The 27456-nt window shown below is 41.2% G+C and overlaps 1 protein-coding gene across 1 annotated transcript in view; it reads left to right on the forward strand.

Annotated features, from left to right (window-relative positions):
* The window catches only part of VWA3B (von Willebrand factor A domain containing 3B), a 254011-nt gene that overhangs the window by 198349 nt on the left and 28206 nt on the right, over positions 1 to 27456 (forward strand). The window contains 1 exon segment of the mRNA XM_078348699.1: positions 6845 to 7046. Within this exon segment, the coding sequence (XP_078204825.1) occupies positions 6845 to 7046 (202 nt within the window).

Below are 27456 nucleotides of genomic sequence, written 5' to 3' on the forward strand. Positions count from 1 at the left end.
GGTTGTTTGAATATGGTATTTAATTTCTATGTATTTTCCATTTTTCCAGTTTTCCCTTTATTATTGTTCTAGCTTTATTCCATTGTGGGTAGAAAATATGCTTTGTGATTTTGACATTTTAAAATCTTGAGAATTGCTGTGACTGACATGTGGTCTATCCCTAAAAATGTTACATGTGCACTTAATGTATATTCTAATGTTGCTAGGTAGGGTGTTTTGGATATGTTTATTGAGTCTAGTTCATTTATAGTGTTTTCTAGTCCTCTATTTTCTTTTACATTTTCTGTCTAGATGTTTTATCCATTATTTAAAGTGAGGTGTTGAAGTCTCCAACTATTTTTACACAATTGGCCCTCCATATATGTGGGATCTGCATCCATGATTCAACCAACCATGGATCAAAAATATTTGGGAAAAAAAAGAAAAATAACAATGCAACAATAAAAAACAATACAAGTAAAAACCAGTATAGTACAACAACTATTTACATAACATTTACATTGTATTAGATATAAATAATCTAGACATGATTTAAAGTATATAGAAGGATGTGTGTAGGTTATAAGCAAATATGGTGCCATTTTATTTAAGAGACTTGAGCATCTGTGAATTTTGGTGTCCATAGGGGGTACTAGAACCAGTTCTCCCTGGATACCAATGCACTGGCACATAACTACCTGTGCCTCCCTGTGATTCTAACAATATTTGCTTCATGCATTTTAGGGCTCACTGTGCATGTATGTTTCTAATTTTTATATCTGCTTGATGACCTGAGACTTTTACCAATATAAAATGTCACCCTTTGTCTCTTGTAACAGTTTATAACAAAATCTATTTTGCTGGTAATATTACAGCCACTCCAACTCTTTTTGGTTACTATTTCCATGGAATATCTTTTTTATCCTTTTTAACCTATTTGTGTCTTTAGGTCTAAAGTGAATCTCTTTTTAAGGAGCATATAGTTGGATCATTATTGTCTTCTTGGCCAGTTTTTCTGTTTTAAGTGGTGAGTTTATTGACATTTAAAGTGATTATCAATAATGAGTTTACTTCTGCCATTGTGCTATTTGTTTGGCCTGTCAAAATTTTGTTCCTCGATTTCTCCAATATTTCCTTTAGTTTTGATTCGTTCTAATGTGTCATTGTGATCACTCTTTATTTCCTTTTCTGTATACTTTTTAGTTATTTTCTTAGTGGTTACCATGGGGATTATAGTTAACCTCCTAAATTTATAGCAATCCTGGTTGAGTTGATATAGTTTTAGTAGGCAACATTGACTGTTCCTATTCAGCTTCATCCCTCTTTATATTGCTTTTGTCACAAATTATATCTTTTCCATTGTGTGCCCATTAACACTTATTTATAATTATTATTTTATGCATTTGTCTCTAAAAAAATAAAGACAACAACAAAAGGAGTTACATACCAAACATACAAGAATACGAGTGTTTGTATTTACCTATGTAGTTATCTTTACTAGTCCTGTTTGTTTCTTCATGTGGCTTAGAATTATCTCCTAGTGTCCTTTCACCTCAACATGAAGAGCTGTTTATAGCATTCCTTTTATGACAAGTCTACTAGTAACAAACTCACTTACCTTTTATTTATCTGGGAATGTCTTAATCTTATCTTCATTTTTGAAGAATAGTGTTACCAGATACAGAATTCTTGACTGATAGTAGCGTTTTTTTCAGAACATTAAATATATCACCCTGTTACCTTCTGGCTTCCATAGTTGGTGTTGTGGAATCAACTGTTAATCTTATGGAGGAGTCCTTATTTATGACAGGTCACTTTTATCTTGTTTCTTTCAAGATTCTCCATTTGCCCTTCAATAGTTGGATTAAAATGTGTGTTGGTGTGACTCTCTTTGAGTTTATCCTGCTTGAAGTTTTCTGAGCTTCATGAATCCTTCTCCACATCCTTGGCAACACTTCCTATTTTGTTTAGTTTTGTAGTGACCATCCTAATGGATATGAAGGTTATCTCATAGTGGTTTTGATTTGTGTTTCTCTGTTTTTTTTACATGCTTCCTGGATATTTGTGTATCTCTTTGGAGAAATGTCAAGTCAAACCCTTCACCCATTTTTAAATTGGATTGTGTTGTTGTTGTTGTTGTTGAGTTGTAGTTCTTTATGTATTCTGGACATTAACCCATTCTCAGATTTATGATTTTCATGTACTTTCTCCCATTTTTAGGTTGTTCTTTCACTGTTGATTTGAAGCTATTTTCTTTGATGCACAAAAGTTTTTAGGTTTAACATAGTCCCATTTGTCTGTTTTTGCTTTTGCTGCCTACACTTTTGGTGTCATATCCAAAAGAGTTTGTCGAATTCAGTATAATGAAACTTTCCCTGTTTTCTTCTAGGAGATTTATAGGCTTGGATATTTAATCAATTTGAGTTAATTTTTATATCTATTTTAAATGAAAAGTTCAACTTTATTCTTTTGCATATGGATAACCAGTTTTCCCAGAATCACTTCTTGGAGAGACTGTCATTTTTCCATTGTGTAGTCTTGGCACCCTTGTCAAAAATCACTTGGCAAGATGATAATCAGAGCTTATTTATGGACTCTTTATTTTGTGCCATTATTCAATATGTCTGTCATTATGCCAGTACCACTGCTTTGATTACATTAAAGTCAGTACACTATTTTGATTATTGTAGCTTTGTAATATCTTTTGATATCAGGAGGTATGAGGCCACCAAATCTGTTCTTATTTCTCAAGATCATTTTGGCTATTCAGTACCTGTTGCAATTCCATATACATTTTAGGATTTTTTAAATTTATACAAAAAATATCACTGTGGTCATGATGGGGATTGCATTGAATTGTACATCACTTTGGGTAGTATGGACATTTTAACAATTAAGTCTTTCAATCCATGAACACAAAATGTCTTTTTATTTGTGTCTTGTTTAATTTCTTTCAGCAATGTTTTTTAGTTTTCAGTGTACTAATCTTTCACCTCCTTAAAGTTATTTATAATTTATTATTTTTGATGCTATTGTAGATGGAATTATTCTCTTAATTCCTTATCTGATTGTTCATTGTTAGTGTATAGAAATGCAACTGATATTGTGTGTTGATTTTATGTCCTTTAAGTTTGCTGAATTTATTAGTTCTAACAGTATTTGTGGAATCTTTAGGGTTTTCTACATGTAAAATCATGTCCTGTATCAGCAGAGATAATTTTACTTCTTCTTTTCTAATTTGGATGTTGTTCATTTCTTTTTCTTGCCTAATTTCTCTAAGATTTCAGTACTATGTTAAATAAAGGAGCAAGAGTGGACATTCTTGCCTTGTTCCTGATCTTGGAGAAAAAGCTTCCAGTCTTTCATTATTGAGCACAATGTTAGCTGTAGGCTTCCTTATGTTGAGGTAGTTTCTTTCTATTTCTAGTTTGCTGAGTGTTTTTTTTTTTATCATGAAAGGATGTCGACTTTTGTCAAATGATTTTTCTGTATCACTTTAGATAATCATGTGGGTTTTGTTTTTCATTCTGTTAATGTGGTATATTACCTTAATTTTCATATGTTGAACCATCCTTGCATTCCAGGAATAAAGCCCATTTTTCCATGGTGATTATCTTTTTAATGTGCTGTTTAATTCAGTTGCTATTGTTTTGTTGAGGATTTTAATGTCACTGTTCATCAAGAATATTGGTCTGTAGTTTCTTTTATTTATAGTATCTTAATCTGGTTATGGCATCAGCATAATTCCAGTCTCATAAAATGAGTTAGGAGTATTTCTCCCTCTTCAATCTTTTGGAAAAGGTTTGAGGAGAATTGGTATTAATAATTTCATTGTTTGGCAGAATTCTTCAGTTAAGCCATGTGGTACTGGGCGTTCATATGTTAGGAGGCTTTTAATTATTGATTTGATCTCTTCACTAGTTATAAATCTGTTCAGATTTTTAAAATTTATTCATGATTTAGTCTTAGTGGTAGGCAGTATGTTTTTAGGAAATTATCCATTTCTTCTTGGTTATGCAATTTGTCGGTGTAATATTGTTCATAGTAGTCTCATAATCCTTTTAATTTTTGTGTCATCAGTTGTAATGTTTCCACTTTATTTCTGATTTTAGTTATTTGAGTCTTTTCTCTTTTTTTCTTGGTTAATCTAGCTAAGCATTTGTCAATTGTATTGGTTGTCTCAAAAAAAAAAAAAAATCTTGCTTTCATTGATTTTTTTTCTGTTGTTTTTCTGTACTCTATTTCTAATCTTTATTATTTTCTTTCCTCTGCTACCTTGGACTTTCAGTTATTGTCTTTCTAGTTCCTTGAAAAGTAAAGTTAAATTTGGGACTTTCCTCCTTTTAAAATGTGTTTTGCACTAAAACTCCCTTCTTAGTACTGCTTTCACGTCAACTCATACATTTTGATATGTTGTGTTTTTTCCCTTCATTTGTTTCAAGATAGCTTCTAATTTCCCTTGTGATTTCTTCTTTGACATATTGGTTAAGAGTATATGATTTAATAACTGGATTATCCAGTTTTCCTTTTGTTATTATTTCTAGCTTCATTTCATTTTGTACAGAAAAAATACTTTGCTTTCTTTTTTAAAATATTTGTTTTGTGGCCTAATATTCAGTCTATTCTGGAGAATATTCTGTGTGTACCTGGGAAGAATGTGTATTCTGCTGTTGGTGGTGGAGTGTTCTCTATATGTTGGTTAGGTCCAATTGATCTGTGTTTTTCAAGTCATCTGTTACATTATTGATCTTCTGTGTAGTTGTTCTGTCCATTATTGAAAGTGGAGCTTGAAGTCTCCTGATAATACTGGGTTGCTTTCTATTTCTTTAATTCTGTCAAAGTTTGTTTTATGTATTTGAGAGCTCTGATGCTAGGTGCACATATATTCATAATTGTTATATCCTCTTAGTGGATTGGCTCTTTTACCATTATATGTTACTCTTCATTCTTATAACAACTTAATGACTTAAAATCTATTCTTTAAGTTCACTGATTCTTTCTTCTGCTTGATCAAGTCTGCTGTTGAGCCCCTCTACTGAATATTTCAATCCAGTTATTGTATTCTTCAGCTCTAGGATTTCTATTTGGTTCTTTTTTATAGTTTCTATCTCTTTGTTGATATTCTCGTTTTGTTCATGCATCACTTTTCTGAATTCTATTAGTTGTTTCTGTTATCTTTTAGCTCATTGAGCATCATTAACATGGTTGTTTTGAATTATTTTTCAGATAATCAGTATATATTCATTTCTTTAGGATCAATTTCTAAAGATTTATTTTGTTCCTTTAATTAGGACATTTCCCCATATCTTTGTGTGCTTTTTCCTGTATTTTGTATGCCTTATGATATTTAGTTGATATTAGGGCATTTGAAAAAACAGCTATCTCATCCTGTTTTTACAAACTGGCTTCTTAAAGATGAAGGGTTTCACCAATTCTCCCAGCTAGAGATTTGGGGGAATCTCTGAAACCTTTTCTGGAGATGTGTCTTCTCTGGGCTTGTGTGTGTAATTTTCCATTTGAAAAAGGTTTGCCGGTTTCTTTCAGGAGCCTTTATATCTTGCTCCCCTGGGTTTCTCTCTGAAGTACTACGGTATCTCCAGTGATAGAACAAGCTGTGGCACTGATTTCTATTCTCAGAGGCCTCAACCTGACATGCAAAATATATCACTGTTTTCATCACCACTCTGAATCAGGCAAGACAGAAACCTGTTTCTTGGGAAGTCCCGCAAAATTTGTGAATGTGCTTCCACTCTGTTCTCCAAAAGAGAATCCAGGATTGGGGAGTTTTCTTCCAATTGCATCACACTGTCCTGGGGAGGAGGAGGAAGGGTTAGGGCAGGCAAAATGCAGCAAACTTTCTTACTCTCCTTAATACAGCTCTTCTTGGTTTTGTACTTGTCTAAGTACAAAGAAAACTCTTAATTTGTTTCTGGAATTCTCACAAAGGCAATATGGTTCATATATTGTTAAGTCAGTGTCTCTGTAGGGGAATGAAGTCCTGGGTTTTTATTCTACTAACTTGCTGACATCATTCCAATAAGAATGTTTTGCTGTCTTCTGGGTACGAGTTTGTCTGTGGATTGAGTCCTGTGGTTTTGCTGAATTTAGACTGTACTCTTCCAATATCCAACATCTAAAGAAATAAGTGATGCTTTCAGAAATAAGAGTGAAAATCGTGAATTGTTTTCTTTCTCCCTGCCCCTTCCCTTTCAGCAGCGTCTGACTCAGAAGCAGCTCAGACTGGAAATAGAATCCAGGACCCGGGCCATCACACCACACTAGCTTCCTCTGGAGTCTCACAACCTTCTTATCGGCCATAGAAAGTTTGGCTTCTGCTCTTTATGTACCAAAACAGCAAAGCCAAATAGTTTAGACTTATTTAGGCCTGCAAAGAGGAGAGGAGGTAAAAATAGCTAAAATGAGCTAGTATAAGAATTACTGCACTGAGGAAAATATTTGGGTTGCTTTGCTTTGTTTTTCAAAGTCACTGCTAGGCATACTTGTGTGAAATTTCTTTGAGGCTTATGCGTGGTTCTGCCACATGTTAGGCTCCAAATATGGAGGGAAAAATGCTGAAAATGTGTGTGTATCATGCTTTTTTAAAATCAGATAACCTAATGAGGTAATAGGGAAAAGTGCCTATCATAATTCACAGAGATGGTTATTTTTAACCTTTGCAAACTACCAAAGTCCTGTTGGACCAGAGGGCATGGCTATGACATTGTCATCTGACACCTGACACTTGCTTCAACAGATGTTTCTCAGGGGAGAGTTTCTTAACAAACCATCTTACCATAGTTTTTTCTATGGTCATTTTCTTTGCTTTTTGTTTCTTCCTCTCTTTTTTTGCTCGTTTGTTTTTTAGGTTAGATGCAAACAAACCAATACGGTACTTGGAAAACAAAACAGTTTTAAACCAGGCTTTACAACGGTTGAATTGGCCCATTTCATTGAAAGAGCTGTCGATGCTGGAAAATGAAATCCTCACTGGGAAAATGTACATCCAGCAGGCCATGGAACTCCAGGAGGCTGCCAAGAAGAATTATGCAAACAAGGCCCCAGGAGAGGTGGGTGCCCTGGAGGTCTCTGTCTTTCCTCCCTCCCTGCCTGTCCCATGTGATTGCCATCCCTACACTGGCTTCCTTCTCTCTCTCCCACCCCCCACCACACTGATTTCTAAAAGAGTTAGAGCAAATTCAGTTAAGGTCTCAGTACTTTTTTCAACATAAAGGAAATTCCATTTGATTGTATTATGGACTTATTTTCAAAGCAATGCATCTTTTAATTAAAAAAAAAAAAAGAAGTATAATGTAGTGATTAAAAGCCTGGACTTTCATAGGAGCCAGATCAAGAACTAGCCTCAGATCTACCATCTAATCTGTGTGTGCTTTTGGCTACTCAGTCTCTTTAAACCTCAATTTTCTTACTTGTAAAATAAGAGTATTAATAGTATCTATCTGATAGGGTTGTTATTAAGAGAAAGGAACACATGAAGTGCTTAGTTTTGAGAGCTCCCCATAAGTGTTAGCAATTATTTTTATAATCATTAATAAAGCAAATCTTCTAAAAGAAAAAATAATTTATAATCTGGCTGCCTTATTGCTACCACTTGGGAGCCTTTCCTTTTAGGTTTTTTTCTCCTCAAATGTTTTTTACATAGGTGCAGTCAGAGTGTCCATAATTGTTGTATATTCTGCTTTTAAATTCAGCATTATTTGACGGACTTTCTCTATGTTTTTATTGACTTGTCAGATTCATATGGGTGGTGGTTGCATAATATTCCATGGTGTGAATATACCCTGGTTTATTTAATTCTTCACTAAGTGTTAAACATTCATAGTTATTTTCCAGTTTTCCACTTTCTCACATAATATATTCATGACTCCTGTGGTGCACATAGTTGAATTATTTTGTTAAGAAACAGCCTTAGAAGTAGTATTTCTGGATCAAAGAGTAGAAACATTTGGAGACTATAAGTACGCATGTCCAGTGTGAAACCCACTCTCTGACTGTACATGGGTGTATATGAATGGTGCATTGTTTGAGTGTGTCCCCCAGAGTTCATGTGTTGGAAATTTAACCTCCCTTACTCCAATATTGGGGGGGGGACATTTAAGAGGTGTGTGTCAGAAAAGTCTCTTAACCAGTGCTCTCACACCACAACGGCAGTCATCAAAAGGGAAGAGGCTGCTGTGATCAAAGGTGTGGGGGATTTTCCCACATATACCAAGCAGCAGATACCGGTTGGTTCTTCTCCAATTCAACTCTGACAGTACCTACCTGGAGATGGCATCAGATCCCACAGGTTAAGGACTCAGTCCCCAAGACTGGCTCTCCCAACACATCAGTCACATGCCTGGGCCTCCAGAACTTCTGACTGACCGGCTTCAAGTCGGGGTTCCCTCAACTCCCTCTTTGAGTTTGATTAATTTGTGGGAGTGGCAGACAGAACTCAGGGAAACACCAATGTTTACCAGTTTATTATAAAGGGTGTTACAAAGGATACAGATGAAGAGATGCATCATGGGAGCTATGCGGGAAGAGGGGCAGAGCCTCCTTTCCCTGAGTGCCCTCCCTGGATGGTCCACCCTCCAGGAACCTCCATGTGTTAAGCTGTCAGTAAGCTCTCAAAACTCTGTCCTTTTGGGTTCCTACGGAGGCCTCATTACATAGGAATGATTGATTAAAGCATCCGCTATAGTGATCAACTTGACCTTCAGCCCTCTCCCGTTCTGGAGGTTGGGGGTTGGGGCTGAAGGTCTCAACTATCTAATCCTACCTTGGTCTTTCTGGTGACCAGCCCCACCCTGAACCTACCTGACAAAGACACACAGAAGACAGTACTTCAGAGACCCAAGGATGTTAGCAGTTATGAGCCAGGAACCATGGAAGAAAAAATATATATATATGCCATAACATAATATATATATGCCATAAGATAATATATATATGCCATAAGATAATATATATATGTGTGCCATAACAATATATATATATGCCATAACATAAAATATATATATGGCATATAAATATATGTATGCCATAACACCACAAGCTGGCTAGACCATGAAGGCTATGGTCATAAATGGACTACTGGATTAATGCTCATAGAATGGATTAATGTTATTATCACAAGAGTAGATTCCTTATTAAAGGAATGACCTCTTTGCACACTCTCTCTCTCCCATGTGATGCCTTCTGCCAGGTTATAGTGCAGCAAGTTGGCCCTCACCTGGTGCTGGCCCCTCAGTCTTACACCTTTCAGCTTCTAAAACTGTGAGCCAGTAAGTTTCTATCTATTATAAATTACCTAGTTGGTTATATTCTGTTACAGCAGCACAAAACGAACTAAGAGAGATATGGAATGGTTTATCCAAAATCTTACTAAATCCTAATTTTCAGATGTTCACTACGTTATAGTCTGAAAATCATTCGCAAAGATCTAACCTTTGAGGTTCATCATTTTGGGTTCAGTCTTTGCCAAGTGATACTGGTTTAGTGTGGTTTAAACTTTTGTTTTTAATGCTCTGGATTCTTGTGTTTTGTTTTCCTTCATTTTATTCTTTCCTCTGCAAATCACATTTTTTCCTTCAGTGTAAAAAGCTATGTCTTTTGTGCAGAATCCAAAAAATTTTTATCACAGAACATCATATGTCTAATGTTATTCAAACAAAATGCCTTGCTCAAAGACTTGTTCTATGTTTCTTCGGGAGGTACCATCTGACAACCCCAGACATGTTTCTGTCCATTGACCTTTCTCACCTAGATGCCCTGTGGGCACTTAAGACTCAAGGGACCAAGAGCGAATTACGTGCCTCTCCTTGAAAAGATGATCTTCCTCTCATTGTGCTTCTTCCTGTCTGCTTGCTCTTTCATTTATTCATTAAAGTATTTATGAGTGTCCACGAGATTCCAAGCACTACTCTAGGCACTGCGAGTACCTAGCTCACAATAGACATAGTCCTTAGACTATCCTTATTCGAATGAGGATCACAGACCATGACCAGTCCCAGGTGCTGAACTGTGGAGACCCACTGCCTGAGGGCAGAATTTGCTGGCATTTTTTAAAAAATTTTTATTGCATTTTAGGTTTTGGGGTACATGAGCAGAGCATGCAAGACAGTTGCGTAGGTACACACATGGCAGTGTGTTTTGCTTCCTTTCTCCCGTTCACCCACATTTGGCATATCTCCCCAGGCTATCCCTCCCCACCTCCCCCTCCCACTGGCCCTCCCCTTTTCCCCCCAATAGACCCCAGTGTTTAGTACTCTCCTCCCTGTGTCCATGTGTTCTCATTTTTCATCACCCACCTATGAGTGAGAATATGCGGTGTTTCATTTTCTGTTCTTGTGTCAGTTTGCTGAGGATGATGTTCTCCAGATTCATCCATGTCCCTACAAACGACACGAACTCATCATTTCTGATTGCTGCATAATATTCCATGGTGTATATGTGCCACATTTTTCCAATCCAGTCTATTATCAATGGGCATTTGGGTTGATTCCAGGTTTTTGCTATTGTAAACAGTGCTGCAATGAACATTCGTGTACATGTGTCCTTATAGTAGAACGGTTTATAGTCCTTTGGATATATACCCAGTAATGGGATTGCTGGGTCAAATGGAATTTCTATTTCTAAGGCCTTGAGGAATGGCCACACTGTCTTCCACAATGGTTGAACTAATTTACACTCCCAGCAACAGTGTAAAAGTGTTCCTTTTTCTCCACATCCTCTCCAGCATCTGTTGTCTCCAGATTTTTTAATGATCGCCATTCTAACTGGCGTGAGATGGTATCTCAATGTGGTTTTGATTTGCATCTCTCTGATGACCAGTGACGATGAGCATTTTTTCATATGACTGTTGGCCTCATATATGTCTTCTTTCGTAAAGTGTCTGTTCATATCCTTTGCCCACTTTTGAATGGGCTTGTTTGTTTTTTTCCTGTAAATCTGTTTGAGTTCTTTGTAAATTCTGGATATCAGCCCTTTGTCAGATGGGTAAACTGCAAAAATTTTTTCCCATTCTGTTGGTTGCCGATTCACTCTAGTGACTGTTTCTTTTGCGTGGAGAAGCTGTGGAGTTTGATTAGGTCCCATTTGTCTATTTTGGCTTTTGTTGCCAATGCTTTTGGTGTTTTGGTCATGAAGTCCTTGCCTACTCCTATGTCCTGGATAGTTTTGCCTAGATTTCCTTCTAGGGTTTTTATGGTGCCAGGTCTTATGTTTAAGTCTTTAATCCATCTGGAGTTAATTTTAGTGTAAGGTGACAGGAAGGGGTCCAGTTTCTGCTTTCTGCACATGGCTAGCCAGTTTTCCCAACACCATTTGTTAAACAGGGAATCCTTTCCCCATTGCTTGTTTTTATCAGGTTTATCAAAGATTGTATAGTTGTAGATATGTTGTGTTGCCTCCGGTGCCTCTGTTTTGTTCCATTGGTCTATATCTCTGTTTTGGTACCAGTACCATGCTGTTTTGATTACTGTAGCCTTGTAGTATAGTTTGAAATCCAGTAGTGTGATGCCCCCCGCTGTGTTCTTTTTGCTTAGAATTGACTTGGCTATGCGGGCTCTCTTTTGGTTCCATATGAAGTTCATGGTGGTTTTTTCCAGTTCTGTGAAGAAAGTCAATGGTAGCTTGATGGGGATAGCGTTGATTCTGTAAATTACTTTGGGCAGTATAGCCATTTTCACGATGTTAATTCTTCCTAACCATGAACATGGAATGTTTCTCCATCTGTTTGTGTCCTCTCTGATTTCGTTGAGCAGTGGTTTGTAGTTCTCCTTGAAGAGGTCCCTTACGTTCCTTGTGAGTTGTATTCCAAGGTATTTTATTCTTTTTGTAGCAATTGTGAATGGCAGTTCATTCTTGATTTGGCTTTCTTTAAGTCTGTTATTGGTATAGAGGAATGCTTGTGATTTTTGCACATTGATTTTATATCCTGAGACTTTGCTGAAGTTGCTTATCAGTTTCAGGAGATTTTGGGCTGAGGCGATGGGGTCTTCTAGGTATACTATCATGTCGTCTGCAGATAGAGACAATTTGGCTTCCACCTTTCCTATTTGAATACCCTTTATTTCTTTTTCTTGCCTGATTGCTCTGGCTAGAACTTCCAGTACTATATTGAATATGAGTGGTGAAAGAGGGCATTCTTGTCTAGTGCCAGATTTCAAAGGGAATGCTTTCAGTTTTTGCCCATTCAGTATGATATTGGCTGTTGGTTTGTCATAAATAGCTTTTATTACTTTGAGATATGTTCCATCAATACGGAGTTTATTGAGGGTTTTTAGCATAAAGGGCTGTTGAATTTTGTCAAATGCCTTCTCTGCGTCAATTGAGATAATCATGTGGTTTTTGTTTTTGGTTCTGTTTATGTGGTGAATTACGTTGATAGACTTGCGTATGTTGAACCAGCCTTGCATCCCCGGGATGAATCCTACTTGATCATCATGAATAAGTTTTTTGATTTCCTGTTGCAATCGGCTTGCCAATATTTTATTGAAGATTTTTGCATCTATGTTCATCATGGATATTGGCCTGAAGTTTCCTTTTCTTGTTGGGTCTCTGCTGGGTTTTGATATCAGGATGATGTTGGTCTCATAAAATGATTTGGGAAGGATTCCCTCTTTCTGGATTATTTGGAATAGTTTTAGAAGGAATGGTACCAGCTCCTCTTTGTGTGTCTGGTAGAATTCGGCTGTGAACCCATCTGGACCTGGGCTTTTTTGTGTGGTAGGCTCTTAATTGCTGCCTCGACTTCTGACCTTGTTATTGGTCTATTCATAGTTTCAGCTTCCTCCTGGTTTAGGCTTGGGAGGACACAGGAGTCCAGGAATTTATCCATTTCTTCCAGGTTTACTAGTTTATGTGCATAGAGTTGTTTGTAATATTCTCTGATGATGCTTTGAATTTCTGTGGAATCTGTGGTGATTTCCCCTTTATCATTTTTTATTGCATCTATTTGGTTGTTCTCTCTTTTCTTTTTAATCAATCTGGCTAGTGGTCTGTCTATTTTGTTGATCTTTTCAAAAAACCAGCTCTTGGATTTATTGATTTTTTGAAGGGTTTTTCGTGTCTCAATCTCCTTCAGTTCAGCTGTGATCTTAGTAATTTCTTGTCTTCTGCTGCGTTTTGAGTTTTTTTGATCTTGCTCCTCTAGCTCTTTCAATTTTGATGATAGGATGTCAATTTTGGATCTCTCTGTTCTCCTCATATGGGCACTTATTGCTATATACTTTCCTCTAGAGACTGCTTTAAATGTGTCCCAGAGGTTCTGGCACGTTGTGTCTTCGTTCTCATTGGTTTCGAAGAACTTCTTTATTTCTGCCTTCATTTCATTGTTTACCCAGTCAACATTCAAGAGCCAGTTGTTCAGTTTCCATGAAGCTGTGCAGTTCTGGGTCGGTTTCTGAATTCTGAGTTCTAACTTGATTGCACTATGGTCTGAGAGGCTGTTTGTTATGATTTCAGTTGTTTCCATTTGCTGAGCAGTGCTTTACTTCCAATTATGTGGTCAATTTTAGAGTAGGTGTGATGTGGTGCTGAGAAGAATGTATATTCTGTGGATTTTTGGTGGAGAGTTTTGTAAATGTCTATCAGGTTTGCTTGCTCCAGGTCTGAGTTCAAGCCCTGGATATCCTTGTTGATTTTCTGTCTGGTTGATCTGTCTAATATTGACAGTGGAGTGTTAAAGTCTCCCACTATTATTGTGTGGGAGTCTAAGTCTCTTTGTAAGTCATTAAGAACTTGCCTTATGTATCTGGGTGCTCCTGCATTGGGCCCATATATGTTTAGGATCGTTAGCTCTTCTTGTATCAATTCTTTTAGCATTATGTAATGGCCTTCTTTGTCTCTTTTGATCTTTGTTGCTTTAAAGTCTGTTTTATCAGAGATGAGAATTGCAACTCCTGCTTTTTTTTTGCTCTCCATTTGCTTGGTAAATCTTCCTCCATCCCTTTATTTTGAGCCTTAGTGTATCCTTACATGTGAGATGGGTTTCCTGGGTACAGCACACTGATGGGTTTTGGATTTTTATCCAATTTGCCAGTCTGTGTCTTTTGATTGGTGCATTTAGTCCATTTACTTTTAGGGTTAATATTGTTATGTGTGAATTTGATACTGCCATTTTGATGCTTAGTGGCTGTTTTGCCCTTTAGTTGTCGTAGATTCTTCATTATGTTGATGCTCTTTAGCATTTAGTGTGATTTTGGAATGGCTGGTGCTGGTTGTTCCTTTCTATGTGTAGTGCCTCTTTTAGGAGCTCTTGTAAAGCAGGCTTGGTGGTGACAAAATCTCTGAGTACTTGCTTGTTCGCAAAGGATTTTATTTTTCCTTCACTTCTGAAGCTCAGTTTGGCTGGATATGAAATTCTGGGTTGAAAGTTCTTTTCTTTAAGGATGTTAAATATTGGCCCCCACTCTCTTCTGGCTTGTAGATCTGCTGTGAGTCTGATGGGCTTTCCTTTGTGGGTACCTCGACCTTTCTTTCTGGCTGCCCTTAGTATATTCTCCTTTATTTCAACCTTGTTGAATCTGACGATGATGTGCCTTGGGGTTGCTCTTCTTGCGGAATATCTTTGTGGTGTTCTCTGTATTTCCTGCATTTGAGTGTTGGCCTGTCTTGCTAGGTGGGGGAAGTTTTCCTGGATGATGTCCTGAAGAGTATTTTCCAGCTTGGATTCATTTTTCTTTGTCCCCTTCTGGTACACCTATCAAACGTAGGTTAGGTCTTTTCACATAGTCCCACATTTCTTGGAGACTTTGTTCATTCCTTTTTGGGCTTTTTTCTCTGATCTTGGTTTCTCGTTTTATTTCATTGAGTTGGTCTTCGACTTCAGATATTCTTTCTTCTGCTTGGTCAATTCGGCTATTGAAACTTGTGCATGCTTCGCGAAGTTCTCGTATTGTGTTTTTCAGCTCCTTTAATTCATTCATATTCCTCTCTAAGTTATCCATTCTTGTTATCATTTCCTCATATCTTTTTTTAAGTTCCTTAGTTTCTTTGCATTGATTTAATACATGTTCTTTTAGCTCACAAAAGTTTCTCATTATCCACCTTCTGAAGTCTAATTCTGTCATTTCATCACAGTCATTCTCTGTCCAGCTTTGTTCCCTTGCTGGTGAGGAGTTTTGGTCCTTTCTAGGAGGCAAGGTGTTCTGGTTTCGGGTGTTTTCCTCCTTTTTGCCCTGGTTTCTTCCCATCTTTGTGGATTTATCCACTTGTCGTCTGTGTAGTTGCTGACTTTTCGATTGTGGCTCTGAGTGGAAACCCAGATCGTTGGTGATGAAGTATTTCTGTTACTTGGTTTTTCTTCTACCCATCTAGCCCCTTCACTGTATGACTGCTGAGGTCCACTCCAGGCCCTGCTTCTCTGGGGTGCACCTATAGCAGCTGCGGAAAAGCGAGTGATGCTACCAGTTTTTTTTTCTGCTATCTTTGTCCCAGAATGATGCCTGCCAAATGTCAGTCTTTTGGATATAGAGGGGTCAGGGAGCTGCTTGAGGAGACAGTCTGTACTTTTTTGGAGCTCAATTGCTGAGCTGTGAGCTCTGTTGTTCATTCAGGGCTGATAGGCTGAAAAAAACCCTTTTTTTCTCAGATGCTCTGTCTGGGGCGGGGGGGGTTTGAGGCTTTTCTTGTGAGTGTCCGCCTCGCTGTCCTGCCCAGCTAGGAGGCACTATTTGCCTGCCGAGGCTCCGCCCTGCTGGTGTGAGGTTCACCCTATTGCTGCAGGCTCTGCCCTTCTGCTGCGGTCTCCGCCCTGTTGCCACGGACTACGCCCTGCAGCGGAGTCTCTGTTGTACCGGGTTGCTTCGGCAATGGCAGGCTACGTCAGCAATGGGCGTGTACCTCAGTGGGGGCTGATGGCCTCGGTAATGGTGGACGCCCCACCCCCACGGAGCTGTGCTTTAAGAAAACCTCCTCACCGGGAGGGTTTGGAATCGCTGTTTTGTTTGTCATACTGTGCTAGCCCAAACCCTTTGTCCCTGGGATTTCCTGGGCTGGCTCACTGCCCAAGTCCCATGCAGTCTCAAGTTTAGCCCTCCCAGGTCTCAGTTTGCCGGTTCAACAAGGCACCCGTAACAGTGCGCTTTTGTATGGAGCGCTGTGGAGCGCCTCTGCGCTCCAGCACAGTCCAGAGCCGCACTGGCTGCCGGCTACACCAGCCGAGACCTCTGCCTGGCATCCTGCGTCTCTTTTATACCTGGGAATTTCCTTGTTCTGTGGGCAACTAAGATCCGTCTGGAAATGCGTCCCCGACTCACCCTCTCCGCGCATCCAGTGAGAGCTTCAATCCTGGGTTGTTCTCACAGCGCCATCTTGAGTCCTCCCCCTCCACACTTTGGCATTTTTATCTATACTTTATATTAAATTGGCAAATTGGAAGTGTTGCTAATGGAGTGAAAAGAAGCCCCTTGTGATTCAGAGCAAAGATAGTTGTGCCCCACTGAATTCATCTGGAATTCTGGCAAGCAAACTCCTTGTTCACAGCATATGAATTAATTATTTTCTGTCTTTATTTTCTTACCACAAAATGGGAATAAAAATAATTCCCGTAATTTCTTCATCCAAAAATCATGGAGAAGATTCTGTGCATGGGACAGGTGCTCTCAGGTGGTCAGTGGCTTTTCTCATTCTTTTCTGTCTCCTTGGCATCTCCCTTGGGATTACCACATATTGGACACAAAACGGGGATTTGTTAGCTGCATTGAATGCATGGGCCCAGCCTAACAGAGGCGACATCATGCTAGAGCGTCACCGCTGTGAGAGCCAAGGCCTGGTCTGGTCTTATCTGTAGCTGTGTGCATGACACTGACAGTGCAGCCCACTGCACAGGGGCCACTTAGCACACAACCAACTAGGTGTATTGAACGAGTGAAATGCAGACCCTTATACAAAACCACAGAGGCACCCCCAGAGAACAACTGGAAGATGGGGAAAAGTGATCTCTTCAGACTAGGCACTTAGGGAATCTTCGCCAATCCAGTTTGGCTCAGAAGGATGTCTAGGAATTGGGGCCTGGGCTGTGAAATGTGTTCTGAGGGAAAGAAACAGCCTGGGCTCAGGCAGGGGTGTGGGGAAGAACATAGAGTGTTCCCTGGGGAACGTGGCAGGAGAGAAGGTGGGAATGGAAGATGGTACCAGAGAACGAGGTACTTGAACTCTGCTGGGGTCAGAGACTTATGCCTGTAGGAACTGGACACCAAGGAGGGTTTTCAGCAAGTGAAGGACACTTACAGATGTGTCTCCTAGAAAGATTATTCTGACAATGAGCTGAGACTCGATGTGAAAAACCAAAATCCAGTGCACTGCTTTCATTGAGAGGTGTTGAGTCCTCGAGCCAGGTAGGAACAGTGGGGAGAGGATAGGTAATAGACATGGGTTGTGGGAAAGTAGGACATGTGGGGCAAAGTTGAAGATGCCCACAAAACTTCTGTCTTGGACAACTGTGGGAGCAGAAGCACTGCTACCCTTCCATCCTTCCTCTGCTCTTCAGGGAGACAGATGCTTCCTCGCCAGCCTATCCAACCACATGTCATCCTCTATCACTCTGCCACATTTTTGTTTACTTCACAGCATGCTTCACTACCTGACATGATGTACGCATTTGTTTAATCTGTCTTCCCCACTGACATAAGGGTGGGATTTGGTTTGTGGTGTTGTAGGTGCTCCCGGAGCCTCAAATCATGGAGGGCACCTTGTAGGCACGCATACATATTTCAATGAATAAATGAAAGAACAAACACAGGTGAGGTACAGTGAGAGGAAGAACAGATTTTCAGGGAAAGGTAGTTTACTTTCAGCCCTCCTGATTCGTAGATATTCTCCAGACACGCAGGTGAGAGGCCAATAAACAGCTGCATGTCAGGAGACAGGCCAGAGTTGAGATAGATTTGGAGGCCATTTCAATGCTGGGAGAGGTTAGGAGACAGTGGAAGGAACCATGGCAGATGAGTTAGACAAGCAGGAGGCCGGGAGTAGAGAGCCGAGGACAAGAGGCAAAAACCCAGCTTACAAGGCCTGAGTAGCATTACACAGCTGGAAGATGGCAGTGCCAAGATTTGCATTCAGGTCTACCTGACTCCAGATAGAAAATTAAAGCACCAGCCTAAAAGATGCTTGTGAGACCATGCACGTCATATGCCTAGGAGAGTGTGCAGCACCAAGTGCTCAGCAGTAAATGCACACAACATACATTGTCAGTGATGGCTGTTTCCACTGCTGAAGTTATTATCAAGGAGTTTTGCAAAGTCATGCAGAATGATGTCTGAAAGCCATTTGACTTGGCAAGAGGGAGTGCATTAGTGAGGTTGGCCAGAATAACACCAGTGGAATGGTGGGGGCAGAGGCCAGTTTGCAGTGGGTAGAAGGGTGGGTAGAAGTAGAGAAAGTTAGTATAAGAAGTAAAGACTTGCTTCCAGATCTTCACTGGGAAGGCAGGGAGAAAGAGGGTGGGAACACTAGGTGAGCCAGTGCAGGAGAAGGCATTTAGTTGGTGCAGTGGGATCAGTGGGTCTGCTGCTGCTCTTGTTCAGGGGCTAAGACTGTCCCCTCACTCCCTTGCCCTCACACAGGCTGTCGAAGCCACCCCTGTCTGTTAGGGGAATGCCCAAGTTCCAGAATAAATGTCCCTAGGTACCTGGAGGAGGGACCACATCTGATGACTTCTCACAGCTCTTTCCACGCGTGGCATGGCCATCTGCAGTGGAAGATTTTGAATGTTATTTTCTTACAATGATACTTCTCCTTTCCATGTGTGATATATTCTGAGATTTCAAAATGCCATTATTATCACACCCCACAGATTGGATTTTGTAATAGGACTCAACCTTGAGTATATAAAGCTCCAGGTTTCAAGGCCTTCTGAGATTCTGGGGTGAAAAATACATCATAGATGCAAGTCATTTTTACTTATTTATCTGTAAATATAGTCTCATTTTAAATTCTTTCAGCAAATGCCAAAGCTTTTGATGGATGTGTATAAATTGGAGCGAAAGAGCACCTCTGTTAATCATTGAGCATCCCATGAGCTGACTGACAACAAGCAGCAAAATGGGGATGAGACCATTTGGAGTGCGCTGCCCGCGTGCATTCAGAGGGCTGTGTACACTGCGTCTGGGGTAGGCTGCCCACCTGTGTCCAGAGGGCTGTGTCCACTGTGTCTGGGGTAGGCTGCCAGCGTGCATCCAGAGGGCTGTGTCCACTGCATTTTGGGTAGGCTGCCCATGTGGGTCCAGAGGGCTATGTCCACTGTGTCTGGGGTAGGCTGCCAGCGTGCATCCAGAGGGCTGTGTCCACTGCATTTTGGGTAGGCTGCCCATGTGGGTCCAGAGGGCTATGTCCACTGTGTTTGGGGTAGGCTGCCCGCCACTGCGTTTGGGGTAGGCTGCCTGCATGTGTCCGGAGGGCTGTGTCCACTGCGTTTGGGGTTGGCTGCCTCGTGTGTCAGAGGGCTATGTCCACTGTGTTTGGGATAGGCTGCCCATGTGTGTCCAGAAGGCTGTGGTCACTGCATCCAGCCTGCTCCAGGGTGCGTTATGGAATCTGGATGGCTGGGGCTTTCTGATACCCTCATCTGGAGCAGGGTTGACACCCAGCATAGCTGCCTCACTGATTCATAAGTTTGGAGCAGTTTCATGATTTTTCTGTCAGTAAGAACCAGAGGTGGGAAGGAGACACAGCAACCAATGCTGTGTCCAGGGAGCCTGTGTCTGCTTTTTATGCTCCAGCTTCCATGGGCAGTTCCTGGCTGGCCCCAGATCAGACCTAAAATGAGGGCCATTATTCCCACCTGCTCTGCCTGGCATCCTGTGCTGGGCACATTCCATGCTTGACTGTGTAATGGTTTCCGCCTATTTCCATAATCCACTGGCTTCCTGGTGTCCCTGGAGGTGGGTTCTTGGCTCACTGACTACATAATGAAAGGAGAAATCTTAAGTCTGAAATTGTAAATTCCCTTTGAAAACCCCCCTCCCTGGCACCCCTCATGTTACCATGATTGCAGATTTCACCCTCACTGGCCAGCCCAGAGCCCTCAAAGCTGAACAATAGGGGAAGTTGCCGGAGGGCATCTGTGAATTATAATTAATCCTCCCTGGGAGCCTGGTCTAGGGCAGCCCAGCTGTGCTGTTCTCCAACATTTCCTGAATAGATAAGGATTGTTCTCCAGGGCAAATCCTTTGGCCCAGAAAGATCAAAAAGGCTCTCTCACCCATAACCTTAACTGCTTTGGAACATTTGGAGGTAGAAAATATTTTTGAGCTGAAAGCAGCTGTAAAGGAGGCCATGGAAACTTACCCACAACACTGGCTGCACATGTTTCCTTCCCAAAGCTGTGACTGGCAAGGAAGCTGAAACCTATGGCCTTCAGGGATGGGAACTGAGTGCTCTGCTCCAGGAGAAAGAGCGTTAGGAAAATGCACATAGGGAGGCAGGTTTGGGTAAGGCTGGATGAGGTAGAATTGGGAGAAGGAAGAGAAGAGAGATCATTTGTAGTTGAGAATATTCTGTTGGGTTAGACTCTGACACTATACATGCAGGAGGATGTTAGCTGGGGAGATGGAGGAAAATATCTTTCAGTTACATAAAATAAAGTCAGAATATAGACAGTTGTTATCTGTGTCCCAGATAGTAAATGAACCAATTGTCATTCTTGCATTGTAACCTTTTATTTTATTTATTTATTCATTTTTTGCAGTCCACAAGATTCCCTCTTTAAAGGGAAGTGGGGGGCATCACACCCTAAGTATCAGCCTTTCTAATTCCACTAGTAAAAACTTCTCTCTGTTTTGCTGATATTCAGGTCTGTTGGGAAGACCAGCTCCCTAGCGGCTATGAACTGTTCTCCAAGTGGAACAAGATCTGCTGGTGTTGAAACAGGAAAATTTCCCTGACCCCTTCGTGGGACTCATGAAAAGGGTGTCCCTCTCAGGACCAATTGTGGGTGCAGGGGCCAGGACAAGTACTTCTGGATGCAGGCAGGAGCAGAACTGTGTGGCTCCAAGGCAGCATCTCGGGAGCTACCTGTGACCCCTGGAGCCCCAGAGGGCATGTGTTACACTGCTCCTTTAGTTTTGCTGTCTGTAGATAGCTAAGTGTTTAACTGCTCAGTGTGACTGCCCTCTGTATCCCTAGCTCTTGTTTGGCATCCAGGAAGAATCAGGTCACACGAACAAATTGAAGATCGTAAATGCGGGGGATTTTAGTGCTGATGAAAGTGACTCTCAGCAGGATGAAGAGCTAGAAAGCGGATGGAGTGGGAAGGTGGTCTAACACTGGGGTTCAGCATCACCTGCCAGCCTCTCCTCTGAGGTCCCACCATCAAGCCATTCCTCTGAAGTCAAGTTGCTTCTCAGCAATATCAGGCTGCCTCTTCTCTTTTCTCCTTCTCCACTGCCCTGCTGCTAGTGGAGCCTGGGGTTTTGATGGGTACAGGATGGGGGGCAGTGTGGGCCAGGGTGATTTTGGAAAAGGCAATATTTGAGCAGCAAAACAGGAATCCATGTTCTCACTTGGAGAGGGGGGCCCTTACCAGAACCGCCCTCCCACCTCTTCTACCCAGTATTTGCCTCTAATGGGCAAGAAGTTAACAAGTCTAGGGTGTGCACTGGTGAAGTTGCCATCGCACAGAAATGATGAGTGCACATTCAGACCATGCTGTCCTCAGACAGCACCACAGTGACAGTTGAGCATCTGGAAGTGGGACCCTGATGGGCCTCTAGGGGCGTGGCCAGAGTGAAGCTGAAATCCCAGAGGCAGTGAGAGGATGACAAAGAGAAAATGAAGCCTTTTGCTACTGTGCCATGCTTAGCTGGGTTTAAGAAGATAATCCTGCTCAGAAACACCATTCACTGGAGAAAACTGAAAGAAGGGGAAAATATCCCCAAATTCTGTTTTCTAAAAAGTCTTCTGTCTAGTGTCCTGATGTTCAGGAGTGGGAAGGTGGATGTCAGCTCTGAGGATCACTGAGGTGACAAAAACTACAACCAGCTAAAGGCACCCTCCTTGCTGGAGATTTTGGCTGGGCAGACACCAGCGCTCTCCTGCCTCTATGCTTGTCTTTGTTCTAAGCCATGCATTCTACCCAAGCACCCTGAACAGTTTTGGATTTACACTCCCTGTTTGGAGGAAGAAAATGGAGTGTAGTGGGTTTAGCAGGGGCCACCCAGCAAGAAGAATCCAATTCGTTCAGTACAAGTGAAGAAATGTTAATGAAGGAACTCTTTGCAGAGGTGAAGGTCAGTCTAAGGCAGTCCATGGGATATTGCAGGACCCCAGGACAAGCAATAGCAGGAAGTTGTTATCACCCCCAGACTTAAAGGGGCAAGGGAAAGAAAGAGTGTTTCTGGAGCCCTAGAGAGACAGAGCAGGGAGTAGATAGGACACTATACCCTGGCCTCCTGCCTTCTGAGCTTGGCCTCTGCCTCAAGACTGCCAACTAGGGAGACAGGATGGTGTGTTCCCTGGGGGCCTGCCTCTGGGAGCAGGGAATGGGGCAAAAGCAAGGGGGACACATGGGTCAGGGCAGAATAGCCAGCCCAGAGAAGTGGACGTCTTGAAAAGTTTTCTTAAAGACTCAGAATTTATTTGCACATGACAGTCTTGTGTGCGATGTTTGTATAAAGTAGGTAGTGGGTAGTGGTTCATACCTCAGGCAGTGACATAAAAGTGGCTCCCAAGTGTCACTTTTGTTCATCTCCAGAGTAGTGGGAGAAGAATATCAGGAATGCCAAATTACAAATCCTAAGTTTTGGTGATTTTCAGATTTAAATATGTAACACACTTCAAATTTTTCTCTCTTTTTTTTTTTTTTTTCCTAAAAGACCAGTAAGGGAGTATTCCCTGAGATGGATGTTGCAGGATTGCTTTCAGAATAGGGAAATAGTTTTGGATTTTTTTCTTTTTCTTTTTGAAATATAGTATACATTTATTAGATTCCTTTGCTGCTACAAAAAAAAAAAGAGAGAGAAAAAACATACAAGTTTATCTTTTCATCAGAGCCCTCAAAGTAGCTGTTGGTTAAAGTTTGACTGGAGGTTTTGCTTTCAGGATGATTAATTGTTCTCCACAGCTTGGTGCTGCCCTGGGGTCTGGGAGGGGAAAGAATGTTTCCTGGATCTGCCTGTGGAATTGTTTCTTGTACATCTTAGCCATTCACAGGGCACAAAGCATCACCAGCTGGGATGAGACTCAGGCCAGACCACTCACCAGGCCTGTGCCAGGCCCAGGAAGCAGCACCTGGAGAGGGAAGTGGAAGCTGCACTGGTTTTGGGATGCGTGTTACTTGCTGTATGTTTTCTAGAGTTATACTACCTTGAGGAGGCTGGGGAAGAGCTCACAAAGCACTCCTCTACATCCCTTGGGTTTTTAAAGCAAGGCTAAGTGCCCAAGATTGCTGGAAGGGAAGGGGATGAAGACCCCCTTACGCCTTGGCCTGCCAGGCAGCTCCGCCAGCTTTTTCATGAGCCCCTGCCCAGATGTGCTGTACTTGAATATAGCTCTCAAAGAGACCCCGCTTCATCTTCAGGGCTAAGGCAGGAAATTCCACTTAGAGCTTCACTTCTTTGGCTCAATATTTGCTTTCTGTTAAAGTGCAAATGTCCTGGGAAGGAAAGCACACCGAGGCCTTCCAATTCATTTACCATGGGTCACTCGCTCCACACCATGGAGAGGCTGGGCAGGAGTTTGCTATTCCTGATTTCTACTTTCCTGTGAGGTCTTTTCTCATTCTCTCTCCAGTTTATTTTTCAAAGGCATGCAGAGTCTGTATACTTTCTGGGTGGGTGAAATCCCTCTATATGTAAATGGGGTGGGGGGAGTAAGGTCCCAAACGCTGCAGGTTAGCCCTGTCCTGTTCCCCAAGGTTTTAAAGGGAGTTGAATTATTCACAGAGACAGTTTGCAAATGTCCCAGTCTTACAATTAGGTGTCCTAGAGAGGGGACAGGTTAGCACCTGTCTAACCCTACACACATTCCTTTGATTAGAGCAATCACAGACTTTATGTGGCCTTAAGGACAAACGTGAACAGAGAAGCATGTTGCAGCTGCTGTTACAATTTTGGGATTGTACGTGCTGGAGTTCAATTATTTAGGTCAGGAAAAGTATTGAGAAGTGGATTTTTTTAAACAAGATTTTGAGCCAAGGACTAGTACTAGTTAAATTGTAGGAATGTGTTCTGTACCCAGTTTAGAAGTATGCTACTTGTTAAATGGAAAGTTTAAAACATCAAACATTTAGTAATTTCACTGTCTCCACCAACATGTCCAAGAGCATGATCTTGAAATTAAGTCATGAAATGAAAGGAGGGTGGCACCATTCGGAGCCCTAATCCATACCACCTGAGATTGAATCTGACAAGGAAGTGAATTGGATTGTCTGAATTTTGTAGACAAGGCTAAATCAAATTACTTAGCACATAGCATCCCTCCTGCTGATATCATTGCTCATGGGACTTCCTTACTGAAACTGGTATGTGGCTATCCTTGTGTGCCTAAGTCTAAACATATGTTGTCTTATTTATTTAAGAGCCAACCTTTCCTGCTCTCTGTTTCCTCTGACTTTCATCACCCATGGGTTTCTTTTTAAACCTCAGTAGTTTGCATGTATTTTTGTGCATGTATGGCAGAAAATAAATGGAGCCGGGAGATGTTCTTTGAGGTGAACTCTACTGCACCCCTGAAGTCTTTGGCAAAATTCAAAACCAGCAGGATGTCATCTTTCTGGAACAAAGTTGTCAATATTCTGGCTGAAGGGATGGCACCTCTAGCTGCCCTGGTGAGATGTGTGTTTTCATCCTGGGAAGCCCATGTTCTGTTTCTATGGGAGGAACCATTATATTGAAGCTGGTCGTTGTGCTTCATCTGTGGTGCAGTTCAAAATGGACTGTGCCATGGTGCAAATGAATCATCAGATAGATCATCGCGAATAGTTCCCTCCATAAAGCCCCATGCCATGCGATCAATCAGAAATGAATTCTTGCCAATAATATTAATAGTTGGAAACAGAGCAGAGTAAACATGTTACTTTTTTTTTTTTTTTTGAGACAGAGTCTCACTCTCTCACCCTGACTGGAGTGCAGTGGTGTGATCTTTGCTCACTGAAACTTGGCTTCCCAGGTTTAAGCGATTCTTGTGCCTTGGCCTCTTGAATAGCTGGGATTATAGGTGCATGCCACCACCCCTGGCTTATTTTTTGTATTTTTAGTAGAGACAGGGTTTTGCCATGTTGGCCAGGCTGGTCTCAAACTCCTGGCCTTGAGGGATTCACCCGTCTCGGCCACACAAAGTGCTGGGATTACAGGCATGAGCCACTATGCGCAACCAACATGAATTACTTTTACAAAGTCCTTTAGTATCTGTCCTTGTCCTTCCCAGTGAACTTACAGGTGTATGAATGACTTGAAGGGGAGTGATACTTGTAACCATTTAGAAAGACATCCTTAAGTGGCATTTGCAGTGTTAAGAATGAATGCCATAGCATTGCTACCATTCATTGTCGCCTATGCAGGGGGAAGCTCTTCACAGAGTGAATGGCTATTCTCTATCAGATGAATTGGGACGTGAGTGACAGCTAAAGGAAAACAGAGCTCTCTGATTATTTTAGGCAACTGACCTCCCAGATTTATACCTTTAAACCCATTCTGAAAATGTAGAAAGCAATCTCTTCGGTTAGCTTCTAGCTAAGACATTGAGAGAATCAATATTTGGAAGCTAGAAATAAAAGAGGGCTAGTTAAATAAATTATGTGACTCTACTCATTCAGAATTTTTAAAAGGAACTTTAAATGTATCTAGGTGTAGATCTTAAGAGATGACTTATCATACTAATGAAATCTAAAGGGGAGAAATGCTTTCCTGGAATCGATGAGACATCTTTGTGGAATCATAGGTTTTCATTCATCTGAAGACAGAGTGACTGTCTGGTGGTCTCAGTGACCCAAGTATCTTCCCAGCCAATTGGTCTTTGACATGAACACTGGTGACCTGAAGCAAGGTGGCTTTTCCATAAAGGCTTTAAACTTTTTGGAAAAGTGAGGTTTTTAAGTAACAGTTGATCTAGCATGGCAGGCTCAATTCTCGAGACTCTGCATTCTGTCCATTGTTAGAACACTTTACACAGTCTTCCACTGAAGAGATGACCGTAGGAAGCTGTGCTGTGGGCATCCCACTGGAGTATGAAGACGGAAACTGTGCTACTCACAGTTCTGGCTGGAGCATTTCTCTCATTTTGTGGGAATTGCCAGCAAGGATAGTAGGCTTGCATCCTGACCTTCTACATATGTCCTAACAGTTTCTCCGAGAGTGCAGATTTAGACCCTGCTGTACAGAAATAGGGAACTAGGGAGTGTGAGAGATTATTTAGTTTGTTCCCTTTCTTTGCCTATGCAGAAACCGAGGCCCAAGAAGGTTAAATGATTGCCCAGAGTCACACAGCTAGATGTGTTTATCCTGCCTCCTAGTCCAACTCCTTCCTATGAGGTATTTCAGACCACAGTAGGCCATTCTAAATCTCACACTAGAAGGAGTGCTTAGGTTTCTCCTCTAGGTGAAAGCCCAGGAATAAGCAGGTGACATTCACCATCCAACAGTGATGGTGAATTCTCTTTGATTGCCGCAGCAAATGTGGAAATTCCATGAGTAGGGAGGGACCCAAGCAAAATCTAGCTAAATGTGAGCATTGTAAACAAGAGTAGTGTTCACCATACATTTTTGTCCATGACTGCAGAGGCTACAAGCAATGAAGCTCTGAAGACTTGCCACGGTCCCTGTAAGAGACCTTAACCCCTCAGCTTATTAATTCTCCACTTCTGAGGACCTAGCTCTAAGTTTTCATCTCTGAGGTTATAAACCATATTTCCACTTATTTTTGAACCTAAAAACCATCTCCAGGCAGGTCCAGATGATAGATGGCTGCAACAGAACCCAGTCATATCAGGGCACCATGGAAATGAGCCTACTTATTTCCAGAACCCAAATTGTATTGAACATAAATAATGACCCAAGAGCAAGTGGTGTTCAGACTGCCTGAAATTATTTAAATTTTTATAGTCAACTGCCTCATAAATTAGAGAGTTTCTTAAGAGGAGGCCTGCAAATGAACTCATAAAGTATGCATTGAATATTTTATTTATGATATAACTATAGTATGGCAAATACATAGCTATAGCTACATCACTGCAAAAAGGTGGCATCACAATGTCTGGCAAACACTTTATATTGGGACTTTGTGTCATGGAGAAAAAGAGCATTTGATGGTCTGAAAAGAGGAGACACTTGAGAATTATTTTGCTAGGCACTCTAATTGGGATGGAGGGCTAATTTATTTAAGACACTCAAGAATTATAATAAGTTTATGGTTAAGAAAGAAAAAAAATGAGTAAAAGTCTAGGATGGAAAACCCCCAGTTTCAGCAGTGTGGCAACTTGGAGAAAAAGGTCTATGTGGTTTATCTTTTGATTTGTAGATGGATTTGGAAGCTCCT

This window comes from Callithrix jacchus, chromosome 14, assembly GCF_049354715.1.
Source record: "Callithrix jacchus isolate 240 chromosome 14, calJac240_pri, whole genome shotgun sequence".
NCBI classification, from domain to species: domain Eukaryota; kingdom Metazoa; phylum Chordata; class Mammalia; order Primates; family Cebidae; genus Callithrix; species Callithrix jacchus.